Genomic DNA, 14,932 nt, shown 5'->3' with positions numbered 1-14,932 from the left:
ACTGTGGGCAAGAACCCCTTAGAAGAAATGGAGTAACCCTCATAGTCAACAAAAGAGTCCAAAATGAGTATTGGGTGCAATCACAAAAATGACAGAATTATCTCTGTTCGTTTCCAAGGCAAATCATTCAGTATCACAGTAATCCAAGTCTGTACCCCAACAACAAATGCCAAAGAAGCTGAACGGTTCTATGACACCTACAAGACCTTCTAGAACTAACACCATAAAAAGATGTCCTCTTCATCATGGGGACTGGAATGCAAAACTAGGAAGTCAAGATATAACTGAAGTAACAGGCAAGTTTGGCCTTGGAGTACAAAATAAAGCAGGGTAAAGGCTAACAGAGTTTTGCCAAGAGAACCCACTGGTTGTAACAAACACCCTCTTTCAACAACATAAGAGATGACTCTATACATGGACATCGTCAGATGGTCAATACTGAAGTCAGATTGATTATATTCTTTGCAGCTGAAAATACAGAAGCTCTATAGAGTCAGCAAAACAAGACCAGGAGCTGACTATGGCTCAGATCATGAACTCCTTATTGCCAAATTCAGACTTAAATTGAAGAACGAAGGGAAAACCACTAGACCATTAAGGTATGACCTAAATTAAATCTCTTACGATTATACAGTGGAAGTGACAAATAGATTCAAGGGATTAGATGTGATAGACAGACTGCCTGAAGAACTATGGACAGAGGTTCATAACGGTGTACAGGAGGCTATGATCAAGACCATCCCCAAGAAAAAGAAGTGCAAAAAGGCAAAATGGTTGTCTGAGGAGGCCTTACAAATAGCTGAGAAAAAAAGAAACGCTAAAGGCAAAGGAGAAAAGGAAAGATATATCTATCTGAATGCTGAGTTCCAAAGAGTAGCAAGGAGAGATAAGAAAGCTTTCCTAAGTGACCAATGCAAAGAAATAGATGAAAACAATAGAATGAGAAAGACCAGAGATCTCTTCAAGAAAATTAGAGCTACCAAGGGAACGTTTCATGCAAAGATGGGCACAATAGAGGACAACAACAATATGGACCAAACAGAAGCAGAAGATATTAAGAAGAGGTGGCAAGGATACACAGGAGAACTGCACAAAAAAAGATTTTCATGACCCAGATAACCACGATGGTATCACATGGTACCAGACATCCTGGAAGGTGTCTAGGCCAGACATCCCAGACTGTGAGTCAAGTGGGTCTTAGGAAGCATCACTACAAACAAAGCTAGTGGAGGTGATAGAATTCCAGTTGAGCTATTTCAAATAATAGATGATGCTGTGAAAGTGCTGCACTCAATATGTCAGCAAATTTGGAAGACTCACCAGTGGCCACAGGATTGGAAAAGGTCAGTTTTCATTCCAGTCCCAAAGAAAAGCAAAGCCAGAGAATGTCCAAACTACTACACAATTGCACTCATCTCACACGCTGGCAAAGTAATGCTGAAAATTTTCCAAGCTAGGCTTCAGCAATAGGTGAACCAAGAACTTCCAGATGTTCAAGTTGGATTTAGAAAAGGCAGAGGAACCAGAGATCAAATTGCCAACATCCCATGGATCATAGAAAAGGCAAGAGAATACCAGAAAAAACATCTACTTCTGCTTTACTGACTATGCCAGAGCCTTTGACTGTGTGGATCACAACAAACTGTGGAAAATTCTTCAAGGGATGGGACCGTCAGAGCACCTTACCTGCTTCCTGAGAAATCTGTATCCAGGTCAAGATGCAATAATTAGAACCAGACATGGAACAACGGACTGGTTCCAAATTGGGAAAGCAGTGCGTCAAGGCTGCATATTGTCACCCTGCTTATTTAACTTATATGCAGAGTACATCATGCGAAATGCTGGGCTGGATGAAGCACAAGCTGGAATCAAGACTTTCAGGAGAAATATCAATAACCTCAGATACACAGATGACACCACCCTTTGGCAGAAAATGAAGAAGAACTAAAAAGCCTCTTGGTAAAAGTGAAAGAGGAGAGTGCAAAAGCTGACTTAAAACTCAACATTCAAAAAATGAAGATCATGGCATCTGGTTCCATCACTTCATGGAAAATAGATGGGGAAACAATGGAAACAGTGACAGACTTTATATCTTCTTGGGTTCTAAAATCACTACAGATGGTGACTGCAGCCATGAAATTAGAAGCTGCCTGCTCCTTGGAAGAAAAGCTATGACAAACCTAGACAGCATATTAAAAAGCAGAGACATTACTTTGCCGACAAAGGCCTATCTAGTCAAACCTATGGTTTTTCCAGTAGTCACATACGGATGTGAGAGTTGGACCATTAAAAAAGCTGAGTGCCAAAGAACTGATGTTTTTGAACTGTGGTGTTGGAGAAGACTCTTGAGAGTCCCTAGGACTGCAAGGAGATCAAATCAGTCAATCCTAAAGGAAATCAGTCCTGAATATTCATTGGAAGGACTGATGCTGAAGCTCCAATACTTTGGCCATCTGATGCGAAGAACCAACTCACTGGAAAAGACCCTATGCTGGGAAAGATTGAAGGCAAGAGAAGAAGGGAATGACAGAGGATGATATGATTGGATGGCATCACCAACTCAATGGACATGAGTTTGAGCAAGCTCCGGGAGTTGGTGATGGACAGGGAAGTCTGGTGTGCTGCAGTCCATGGGGTCATAAAGAGTTGGACACGACTGAGCGACTGAACTGAACTGAATAGCTACATCATACTGAAAAATGGAAGAGCGGTTTTCCTCTAAGGCTAGAAACAAGCCAAGGATATCTGCTTTAACCACTTTTGCTCAACAGGGTACTAGAGATTATAGCCAGTTAATAAGACAAGGAAAAGAAACAAAAACATCTAGTTTAGAAAGAAAGAACTTAAACTGCTGTTATTCACAGAGATGGGCTTCCCAAGTGGTGCTAATGGTAAAGAACCTATCTGCCACTGCAGAGGACCTAAGAGATGCAGGTTCAATCCCTGGGTCAGGAAGATCCCCTGGAGGAGGGCATGGCAACCGAATCCAGTATTCCTGCCTACAGAATCCCATGGACAGAGGAGCCTGGTGGGTTACAGTCCATAACAGGATCACAAAGAGTCAGACACTACTGAAGTGACTTAGTACATTCACAGAGGCATCATCATCTGTGTAGAAATCCTAAAGAATCTACAAAAACAGCTACTAGAATAAGTGAAAGTTCAGCAAAGTTGTGGGATACAGATCAGTTTACAAAAATTGGTCATATCTCAGTAATGAACAACTGGAATTTAATTTAAATAAGATAACATTTACAACAGCACAGAAAACTAAATTTTAGGAATTAGTCTGACAAAAGACATCTAAGACCTATACATTGAAAAGTATACAACATATACTGAAATAAATTATAAAAGACCTAAGTACACAGAACTGCATACTATGCTCATGGTTCCAGTGACTCAATATTGTTAAGATATCAATTTTCCCCAAATTGATCTACAGATTCAACCCAAAGATTCAACCCAGTCACAGTCATAGCCTGGGGAATTCTATAAAAGCTAACAAACTGATTTTAAATTTTCTTTAGAAATGCAGAGGACAATAGCCAAAACAATTTTGAAACAGAGGAACACATTTTAGGGACTTATATTACCTGATTTTAAGAAGACAGTGAAGGCGGGGAGTAGGGAGAGGGAGGGACGGCAAAGAGCATGAGGAAACTTTCTGGGTGGATAGTATGTTTATTATCTTTATCTGCTGATGGTTTTGCATGTATATGCATACATCCAAACTCATCAAATCATTGACTTCATTTATGCATGGCTTATTATATGTCAGTTATGCCTCAATAAAGCTAAAAAAAAATCTCACTCGGTCCTCATGCCCAACTTTTTGAGGCCATCATATCATCGGCTCCATTGTGCAAATGTGTAAACTGAACCTTAGAGTAATAAAGCGACTTAAGCGTGGTCACACAGATACCAACCTATCCCTCTCACCCCTGAGCAAGGAAGAAAGGCTCTTCTCCCTGCTTCTCATTTATTCAACTAAAGATAAGTAATGATCCTATGACATGCCACTGTGGTTGGAGTAAAGAGACATAGCAGTGACAAAAGGTCCTTCCTCAGAGAATCTGACACACTGCTGGGCCCAGGGCCCTTCTAAGCTGACTTATTAGTCTGTCATTGCTTTTCTCCTTATTTCATATACTGACATCTCTCAAAAGAAGAGAAACACCTTGTTGGGTTTCTGCCTCCCTCCCGGCTGCCCATGCAATCACCATTAAGCATCGCAACACTATGAGATGGGTATCGCTGCCACTTTACAGCTAAGGAAACTGCCCAGGGAGTTGAAAGAACCTGCCGTGATCACAAAGCTGGAGGGCTGCAGAGCCAGATCTTCCTTCTCCCGTCCCAGCAAGTCAGGCAGTTGCTCTAGCAGCAAGAGCCCAAACGAACCCTGTTTTCCTCACAGACAAAAATCACAACCAGGTTCCAAGTCCCTGTGGACCAGAACAGCTGTTCACCAAACATTCTGTTTTGCACTATTAATTCATTTAAAAGGAAATTTGGTTTCTAACCAGCACAAATGTCATAGCCACACTCAAGAAGTTAGAGGGAAAAAAAAAAAAATGAGTCTAGAAATTGCAAAGTGTTTGTTTTACTGGATCAAATGTGCTGCTGGCCTGTGTCTGTAGCCAGATCAGACTCCGACCCAGCCAGCTCTCCCCACTCTCCAGGCAGGTCTTTTTCTGGGGCTCAGAGAAGTTCTCCAACCTCTGTTTCCATCACGAAGGGAGTGAGCTGTGGGGGGAAGCCCACTCTGTTTCCACTGTGACAAGAAATTCTTACAAAGGACAGAGCAATTACTAGGAAATGAGAAGCAAATAACAAACGCAGTAACAGATGAGAGACAGCTGCTTGGGCTTCCGGTGCTAAAGAGCATCAGCACTGAAACGCAGAGCCGCCTCCCCCATGCCTGGGCCACTGGAGGCACCTGGCCCACCCCCTACTACCTAATTCAGTTTTTTTTTAACAGAGAAGGAGCAGGACAGCGTAGACGTCAAGAGGGCTCAATGGGGCTTTACTGTTATTATTTTTACTACCACATCCTAAATATATTCAACAAGTAACATCAGGCACTGTGTTGGGTCAGAGGATATGGGGTGAATAATTCTGGCATGACCCCTGTGGCCATGCAGTCTATAATCTAGGAGGGAGGCAGACTTGAAACACTAATTATTCAGGCTTTCCAAAGTCATGACGGTTCAGCACAGTGGTGAAAAGGCCTGTACATGAGCAGCGGCAGACGGTGAGGTTGAGAGGGAGCAGAGGGGAGCCTGCTGTAGCCCAAGCTCTAAGCTGCTCACCCCACCTCCTGAGGCAGGAGGAAGAGTCGCCTGTGATGGGGACGAGAAGGGCACCCCGATGGAGGGCGCAGTCTGCAGGAAGGTTGCTGAGATGGCAGGGAAACCAGGGAAGGCTATGGGGCAGCACAGAGCAGTGGGCTTGCTGCTGGCCCTTTGTGCAGAGTCTGGCCGGGAAAGGGGGTGGGTCTGTATCCTTGGAGCAGTGGGGAGCCTCAGAGGGTTCTGGGCAGGACAGAGACACAGTGGGATTTTGGCTTTAGAAAGATGTCTCTGAATACAGAGAGGAGGTTGTCGGGGGGAGGTGGGAGGGAACCGACCATGCGGAGATGTGATCGGAAGATGGGTAGCAGTGACTCAGGCTAGGCTGGGGCAGTGAAGGAAAAGGTCTGAGAAAATGGCCCAGCATGTGACCTGAAAGAGGGGTTTTAATGATGTCAGCGAAACCGATCTCCTCTTTACAAATAACTGCCTTGCTGGCGGCGCTCTTCCCTTCTCCCAGGGCCAAATGCTCTGATTCCAGGAGCAGCAAAGACACACAGGGCTTGTCCGCCATCCAACACTGACCTCTGCTTTCAGGAATGCCCGCTTCTTCAGAGCAAGCAAGCAAACGGCATCCAGACAAAAGGCCAGAGGGTCAGGTTCCTGAACCCACAGGCAGTGTTTTCCTGAACTGCAACGTGTCATGCGGCCCCGAGCAAAGCATGTGCTTCGGCGGGGAGTCTCCCAGGCCTGCAGGCCCGCCCCTCAGCACAGCAGCAGACAGGGGGACCAGCCAGGCCTGAGCGCTCAGCCCTGATTCCGGGAGGGTGAAACCGAGTCTCTCTAGGGTGGGCACCCCCAGGGACCAGAGCTCTATCTGGATACCGCCTCCACTGTCTCCAAACACTTGTAAATGAGGCCCACCTCTTCCTCCTCCTCCTCACCGGATCTGCCCTGCCCCAGGGCCACAGGGAAGAAAAGAGCAAGGATCCAGGCTGCATGCCCACCCGGAATAGCCCCCCGCCTGCCTTCCACCTGGCCCGTGCCTCAAACCCAAGTGGCAGCTGCTGGTGACACTCTGGCCCCATCCCTCACAAGGCTCCCAGGCTATGCCCACAGCTCTCCTCTGAGCCATTTCAGGGAGGGACCCCTCCGGCCCTCCGTCTCCCCTCCACATCCTGCCCACCTCGCCCCAGGATGCTCTCACCTTCAGCAGGGGCTCACAGTCTCCTCCCGGTCTCCCACCATCATCTGAGGACATCAGTCCACTGGGTGGTACCCTTGTGCTTCTGGGTCACACTGTACCTCAACCACCCCCCAAAAGACCTTATCCCCCTCCACCTCAGCTACCCAAAGGCGCAGCCAGCACCCCGTCCAGCACAGCCATCAGAGCGACCCCAGCTCTGACCCTGAACTCTGAAATCCTTCTCCCTCCGGACCTCCTGGCCTCCCTCGCCCAGACAAGATGCTGCCCGCTACCCTGCTCAGCATCAGGACGCTGGGCTCCCTGAGCCTCTTCCTGCATCCATGGCCACTCCCTCTGCCCTCTGCTCCCCAAACTCAAAGTGCACCCCTCTGTCACCTGTGTCTTCTTGCCTCAGCCCTCAGGGCAGGCCCCTACCCAGTCCGGGGCCAGGCACCTCCCCACCATTGAGACCACCCTTGCCTCCCCACAACTGCAGCACAGCCCCCAGACCAGTCTCCCTGAGCGCAGTCGGCTCTGTCTCCCCACTTAGAACAAAGTCCCTAGAATACAAATCTGTGCCCATCACTCCCTTCGTGAAGCTCCCCCATGATCCCCAGGCTAGCCACCTAAAGCTCTGCTGCCTGCTCCTCTCCACCAGCCACTCTCTGCTCAAGGCCCCGACAGCCCAAATGCTTCTAGTCCACTGTCTGTTTCCATATCTGCCCCTCACTCTTGCAGAAATGTGCCCACGGCCCCTCCACCTCTGTCTCTCCAGCATGTGGCTCACCAATTCATGAAGATGTCAATGAGTGAGAAATCTGGCAGTGGGGATGGAGCAACGTCGGCAGGGGCAGCGGGACTGGAAGAAACACAGGCGCGTGGAGAAGCTCCCCACCTCACTGAGTCTGGTACCCACTGCAGTTCGTTTCCATCACAGTCGGGTCTCTGGACACCCATCCATGCGCCTCTGTGACCCTGTGCTCCCCTGGCTGCCAGACGGGAAGAGAATGACACACTGATCTCTGGGGAGCTTCCAGCACACCCACACCCCCTGCAAGGACGTCCCTTAGGAGCACAGGACCCGGAGAACAACTACTCACTTTTTTTTCTCCCCAGACACTAGGTACCAAAAATAGTGTTAAACTTGGGGAAATACACCATCTGCCTTTGCAGTGAGTTATTCACTCTGCCTGAAATGTCGTTCCCAACCCCATTCCATTCCCCGAATCACCCATCAGACAGGATCCCTTTCAGCCTTCCAGGCTCAGTGCCAGTTGCTATTGTTGTTACTGTTCAGTCACTCATTCGTGTCCAATTCTTTGAGACCCCATTGACTGCAGCATGCCAGGCTTCCCTGTCCTTCACTATCTCCCGGAGTTTGATCAAACTCAGGTCCATTGAGTTGATGATGCCATCCAACCATCTCATCTTCTGCGTTCCCCCTTTTCCTTTTGCCCTCAATCTTTCCCAGCATCAGGGTTTTTTCCAATGAGTCTCAGGTGGCCAAAGTATTGGACCTTCAGCTTCAGCATCAGTCCTTCCAATATTCAGGACTGATTTCCTTTAGGATTGACTGGTTTGATCTCCGTGCTGTCCAAGGGACTCTCAAGTGTCTTCTCCAACACCACAGTTCAAAAGCATCAGTTCTTCAGTGATCAGCCTTCTCTATGGTCCAACGCTTACATCCATACGTGACTACTAGAAAAACCATGGCTTTGACTATACGGACCTTTGTCAGCAAAGTGATGTCTCTGCTTTTTTAATACGCTAAGTTCATCACAGCTTTCTTTCCAAGAAGCCAGTGTCCCAACACAACAGCAGAGCAAGTCTTTCTGTGGCCCCAGGACACCGTGGGATGTGTCTCCATCCAGACCTCAGCCTCCCCACCATTTGGGAAGCTCGGATATGAACTCAGGTCTGAAGGATTCCGAACACAATGCTCTTCACTGCTCTGCTACTCAGACCATCACCTCCTCTGGGCCACTGGCTCCCACCTGGGAATCCCTGAATGCTCTTCTGAGCATGAGCTCACATCCAAAATGCACAGAACCTATTCAGACCACGCGCTGGTGAGGAATTACAGCCTCGAGTGACTGGGAACTTCCCACACGCAGGTACTGCACCCAGTTCTTTCACGTGAGGTGAACACTATGGTTTCCCTCACTTTACACACTAGAAAACCCAAGCATAAAGAGAATGAGTAATTTTTTCACACTCCAAGCTGGGAAGGGTGAAGCTGGGACTGCACCCCAGCCTTGCCAGGCCGAGCCCATGCTGTCTAGCACCCCAAGCATGATCAGTGGGCCCAGAAGCTGGACTTGGGCAGAACCTGGGCTGAGTCGAGCACAGAGCAGAGCGTGCACATTCTAAGAACAGCAGTTCATCCACTGATGCTTCATGTTAAAACTAACAACAGGAACAGTTCCGACCTTCAAACTGGTCTCTGAGAAACCGGTGGGCCTTCGATTCCACAGGCCAGGAGGTGGGCATAAGGACAGGCAGATTCTGTAGGGAAGGCTGGCGGAGACAAAAATGCCACCTTGCCAAAGGTACCCTCTTCCAAGGCAGCTGCCATGGCGACCCCCCCCAGAAAGACCCCCTTCACCATGCAGCCCTTTTCCTGGGCAGCAGCAGCCAGGAATCCACCCATCCCTGCAACCCAATCCACCATGGCATGGAGGGGGTTCTAGGCCACAGCTAGCCAGGCAAATGTGGCTGAGAGCCATTATGCTGCAAGGTTGTATCTGCATTAACCTGCCAGGTTTTGATAAAATTGGTCACTTGCTGGAGTCACCAGAGAATAGTTATGACTCCGTATTTGCTAACCTCCATTTTCCTTGCTCTCTGCCAATCCTTAACTCACTGTCTGCCTGGCTTCCTCTGAGCCCTGGGCTGATGCTCTTGCGGCCCCGCTGGCAGAAACGAGCAAAGCCGCAGTTCTACCCTCAGTTATCAACAGCATTTGGAAATGTGAATCTTCAAAGACTGAACTCACCAGGCAAAACCCTGGCTTTGGGGGAAGTGGTTACACCGCAGAGCAGGCACCGTGGTAACCACCTCCCCTCCTTGGTACGCCCTCCTTGGCAACATGCCTGCATTTGGCCAGATACTGTTCCGCTTTGGTGCTTCTCTCCTTCATTCATTCATGCTCCACTCACCCAGCACATATTTATTGTGTAGATAGTACGTTCCAGGCGTGGGGATTACAACAGGGTCTCTCAGGATGCAACCCTCCAGAACCAAGTGAGCATAAACTCTTTCTCTGCCCTGGTGTGTTTAAAGACCTTTGCGGGGAGGCCAAGGAAGGAGACCCACCTGGGCGTGTAAGTAGTAGGAGGGAGAGAAGATAAGAAGAAAAGGAACTAAAGACAAATAGAACTGCAATTAAATGTTCAACTGTAGCAGTCTGTTAAATAATAATACTGATATTATTATTTTAAAACTATCATATATGTGTGTGTGTAAATGTGTGTGTGTGAGAGAGAGAGAGATGAATAATACAATAAAAATAATTATTTAATGTTGTTAGGAACCAAAATTGGCAGGGTAAAAGAAAACACACCAAAAAATCAAAGGAATTAAGTTAACAATCCCGGAATGCTAGGTTTGAACTGGAAAGACCAACACCGTACTGGTCGTGCTTCCACCGGATACAGTGGCCTAAGGGACGATCCTGAAACCTCAGAGGCTCACGGTGACAAGCAGGTCATTAGAGTGACTGCAGTTCAGCTGATCTCTGCTGGAACCACCGGGCTGTACCAAGTTGCGCTGGAATTCGGGCTTTGGGTCGGGGTCATGTCACCTTCCACATCCTCATCTGGGGACTCAGGCTAAAAGCACAAGAGCAATGGGTCCCTCAGAGAGAGTGGAAGTTCTGAGAGGGCTGGTGAAGCTTCCTGACTTTCAGCGGCTCAGCTCACCACTGGCGTCCCATCAATTGTGCCCACGTCACCAGTGTGGCCCAAAGTCCAGGGGTGGGGAAATATACACCACCAGCAGGGAAGCCATGATAAGGATGAGGAGGGAATAACATCGCCCGTCCAATCATCCAGTCATGAACTCATGACTTTCAGTTTTAAAAAATAAATATCTCCTAGCCTCACCCACCAAAAAGGCCTAAAAGCATCGGCAGTCCAATCGCAATGAAAATGCTCTCCCCGGGGCTGTGGTTTCTAAACACTGTTCTCCACTAAAAGAAACCAGGACCCCTGAGGGACTGCCTGACTCCAGGTCTTCAGCAGGAAACTGGTTTATCTTGTATCAAGGAGCAAGGAATTTCTCAAAAAATAATGGGATCATGTTAAAAGGATACAGGAGATGACATGAAAGGGCTCCCATTGGTTCAAGACAGGATAATTTACGCATTATACTTTATACAGTTATACTTTGGCCACCTGATGTGAAGAGCCAACTCATTGGAAAAGACCCTGATGCTGGGAGAGATTGAAGGCAAGAGGAGAAGGGAGCAGCAGAGAATGAGATGGTTAGATAGCGTCACTGACTCAACGGACATGAATTTGAGCAAACTCCAGGAGATTGTGGAGAACAAGGGAGCCTGGTGAGTGGCAGTTCATGTGGTCACAAAGACTGGGACACAACTCAGCGATGGAATAACAATTTATGCATACAACTGACTGAAGGGATTCCCAGCCCCACCCGAAGCCTATGGAATCAGAATCTCCAGGCACAAAGGCTAGGCATCTGGAATTTTTTTTTTTTTTTATGGAGCTCTCAACTGATTCTGAAGCACAACCAGGATTGCAAGGCACACGTTTCCTGACCTTCTGGGAACCCAGATCACCCAGGGTGCCCATCTCACTATCAGGTGCCAGCCTCTGCTCCCTGCAAAGTCTCGTCTACATCACACTGACACGTGTCCCTTACTCTTTTGCTTCCGACTCTGGGGTGGTCCAGCTGTAACGTGGCAGACATCATCAAGGGGAAAGGTTCCAGTTTTCAGTCTGCTGACAACAATAACAAGAGCAGAGAAGCTGGGACAGCTCCCAGGGTGCTCCTTTTAACCACGGCTTTGACAATGACAATGAGGAAAAAACTTCTGTTTTTAGCTAACATATCACAGATCTAAAACGGAGAAGTTTGGGGTTTCTCCAGATACCTCGCAGCAGATCATTCTTAATCCTCACTTGGCAGCAGAATCAGCTGGTAAGCTTCTACAAAACAGGGCTGACCGTGTTCTGGACTCTAACCCAGAGGCTCAGATTCCACGGTCTAAGGTGGAGTCTGGGTACCCAGTGTTTCCAAGGCTGCCCAGGTGATTCTGATGCACAGCCGTGCTTGAGAACCACAGCTCCAAGCGCATCTTGAAAGCAAAACTTGACAGCAAAACTTAATGTCTTGTCACAACTTGACACGAGATATGCCCTGGATGAAGCACCTTCTGAACTGGAGTCCGGGCACCCAGTGTTTCCAAGGCTGCCCAGGTGATTCTGATGCGCGGCTGTGCTTGAGAACCACAGCTCCAAGCGCGTCGTGAAAGCAAAACTTAATGTCTTGTCACAGCTTGACACGAGATCTGTCCTGGATGAGGCACCTTCTGAACTGCAACGCGCTGGGGAAAGTCTCGGTCCACTCCTGGCCCTGCCTCTTGAGAGCCCCCCACTCCTCCCCTCCTACAATCGGCCCGAGCAGCCATGCCTGCATCCCTGGGCTCACCGCAGACTGGGCGGCCCTCCTCGATGTTCAGGGCAGAGAATAAAGCTCCGAACGTCTACACAGCTCCAGGTCAAGCCAAAGCAGAGAACGTGAGCAGAGAGCTAATAATAATTCAGCTGAGGCAACTGTCGAGCAACTACTCCCCCAACAGGCTCCAGGGTGTAGTGCGCTGAGTGGGTGTTGGTTTTTGTTTTAATTAGAAAGAATGTGTAATCCTCACATTAGAAGAAAATAGAGAAAGACTTAAGTCAGCCAGTTCAAAAAATCAAACATAGTTCTGCCCCCCCAAACTTAATGAATAAAACACACACACACAAATACAAATCACTGCCACGTCCTCACACAAGTGCTGGGCACAGCTAGCAATACTACTTTCCCCTTGATTTATAGTGGGTTAGACGCCAGCTCTAGGAAGGCCTGGATCCTTTGTCTGGCTTTGTATTAAAATACGCTGTTTTCTCAAAGTCTTAACAACACCACACTGTCAGAAGAAGGGCATCCTGTTAAGAGTGTTCTGAGGACTTCCCTGGTGGCCCAGTGGACAAGACTTCACCTTCCAATGCAAGGAATGCAGGTTTGATACCTAGTCAGGGAACTAAGATCCCCACATGCCATGAGGCAACTGAGCCCAAATGCCACAACTGCTGAGCCTGCACACCGCAACTAAGGAGAAGCCTGTGCACCACAGCAAAGGGCCCGCGTGCCGCGACAAAGACCTGACCCAGCCAAAAATAAATAGGTAAATCAACAAATCAATAATTAAAGAGTGTTCTGGAATTCATACCGTGGTTTCGACATGTCCCCCGACCCACACCCCTCTTCTCTGAAATCTGCACCCCACTCACAAAGCTGGGTCCGCTCAGCTGTGCGCGCTCATCCTGGCCACACACTCCTGAGCTGAGTCACTGAACCAGTTCTGGACACGGGACTCAGCAGGGCTGGACTGAGACGGGCTGGGCCCGATCTGGAAGGTGGCTTCCACAGACATTGCGCAAATGCGGGCCCTTTGGAGAGGCCAGGTTGGATCACAGGGGCAGACAGAACAGGGCAGGAGAGAGGGGAGAGGGGAAGGCAGAGGCGAGGCAGAAAGCAGGGAGAGAGCTTGCGTCCTGCTCGGCTCTGTAGGCTGCCGGAACTCCAGGCCCACAGGTACAGAAAGTGCCCCCTTTACGCTCGTAAATTCTTCCTCTGCCTATTCAGCTACTTGAAATGAATTTCTATCACTTGATAACAAAACCAGAACTGGGACTAAAATAACTGTAAAGCCATGTTATCAACTGCTAGACATTTCCAGGAATTTTTCGAAAGACTAAATTCAACTTTTTTTTTCTTTATTGAATATGCTGTTTCTAAAAATATATGTATGCTTTTAACGTAAATACGTATACATTTTTGCTGCAGCAACTGGCTTCAAAATCAGAAACAAGGCAACCACCAGAATTTGGGATCAACAGAAAGAAAGCTCCCTAAGGAAATGTTCCCTCCCATCTCCATCTTGAACAGTGAGTGTCTCCAGCAGGGGTTGCCCGGGAGAAGGCCAGGCCTTAGACTCAGGTATGGAGGCCAGCCGTGGGCACTGACTGCCCCCAGCCGTGGGCACTGACTGCCCCCAGCCCTGACAGAGAGGGCCAGACACGGTGCCATCCTCTGGAAAAATCCAAACAGCAGGCTCAGAGGATGAGCCCCTTCGAGAATGGGATTCCTGGATGCTCTCTTTGATGGGGGCTTAAATCGATAACATGCGTTTATAGAGACTTCAAGAGAGAAACCAAGAAACTTAGTCCCTCTAATGGGACAAAATCCTCCCTCCCCGCCCGAGCACTGCTAGTACAGAGGACAGGACAAGTACAGACCTCCGGCTGGATGGCTTTAAACACGGGTATGTCCATTAGCGTGATCTGGCTCTGCAACAAAAGAGAACTGGGGTTAGAAGACACTAGAAACCAAAAACAGCTGCCATGTGACTTTGAAACTCTACAGAATAATAACACATTCTGAGAAGTCACACTTTCCCCCTTGAAATAAAAATCAAGATAAAGTAAAAAATTGGGTAGACTTTGAAAACACCTCTCCCATCCCTTTCTTCTTTATAAATCTTGATCCACACCCTTCCTTCTTGAATGTGAGATGGACTCCCAATTTAGGGATTGATAATAGTAGCTTGGAGGGTACATTTTTTAGTTTGGGTATTTTCATTCTATTTGAGCTTTTGTTTCAAGTCTAAGTTACTTCTACAACTTAAAAAAAGTTGCAGACACAATATTATAAGTTAGAATGTTAAACAGAGACACTCTCTATTACTCTAAAGTGATTTTTTTTTTAAATTGTGGCTTATAGAAAGTGTACATTTCTTTTGAAGCCTAAGCCACCTCTAAATTATATGGTGGAGTCCCATTTGAGACGCCCCCACAGACCAGTGTTGGATCACAAACTGTTTATTCCACCAGCCCAGAATGAGAGAACTACAGAATTTGAGAGCAAGCATTTGGAAACTTTTATAGCGATCCCCATGACATTTTTGTTATATATATTTTTAAAGCATTAGTCCTTTGCTGTTGTTCACTCTTAGTCGCTAAGTCATGTCCAGTTCTGCGACCCCATGGATTGCAGCACACTAGGCTTCCCTGTCCTTCACTCTCTCCCAGAGTTTGCTCAAACCTATGTTCATCGATTCAGTGATTCCATCCAACTATCTCATCCTCTGTCGTCCCTTTCTCCTCCTGCCCTCAATCTTTCCCAGATTCAGGGTCTTTTCCAATGAGTTGGCTCTTTGCATAAGATG

At 47.8% G+C, this 14,932-nt stretch overlaps 1 protein-coding gene across 13 annotated transcripts in view; it reads right to left on the bottom strand.

Annotated features, from left to right (window-relative positions):
• Positions 1–14,932, bottom strand: part of RALGPS1 (Ral GEF with PH domain and SH3 binding motif 1) — a 302,934-nt gene that overhangs the window by 240,097 nt on the left and 47,905 nt on the right. For all 13 annotated transcript variants that reach the window (XM_027556304.1, XM_027556297.1, XM_027556305.1 and 10 more), the window contains exon 5: positions 14,004–14,054. In XM_027556304.1, coding sequence (XP_027412105.1) covers positions 14,004–14,054 — 51 coding nt within the window. The remainder of the gene's footprint in view (positions 1–14,003; positions 14,055–14,932) is intronic.

This window comes from Bos indicus x Bos taurus, chromosome 11 (genome assembly GCF_003369695.1).
Source record: "Bos indicus x Bos taurus breed Angus x Brahman F1 hybrid chromosome 11, Bos_hybrid_MaternalHap_v2.0, whole genome shotgun sequence".
In the NCBI taxonomy this organism is placed as follows: domain Eukaryota; kingdom Metazoa; phylum Chordata; class Mammalia; order Artiodactyla; family Bovidae; genus Bos; species Bos indicus x Bos taurus.
This window is presented reverse-complemented; position numbering and strand designations above follow the sequence as displayed.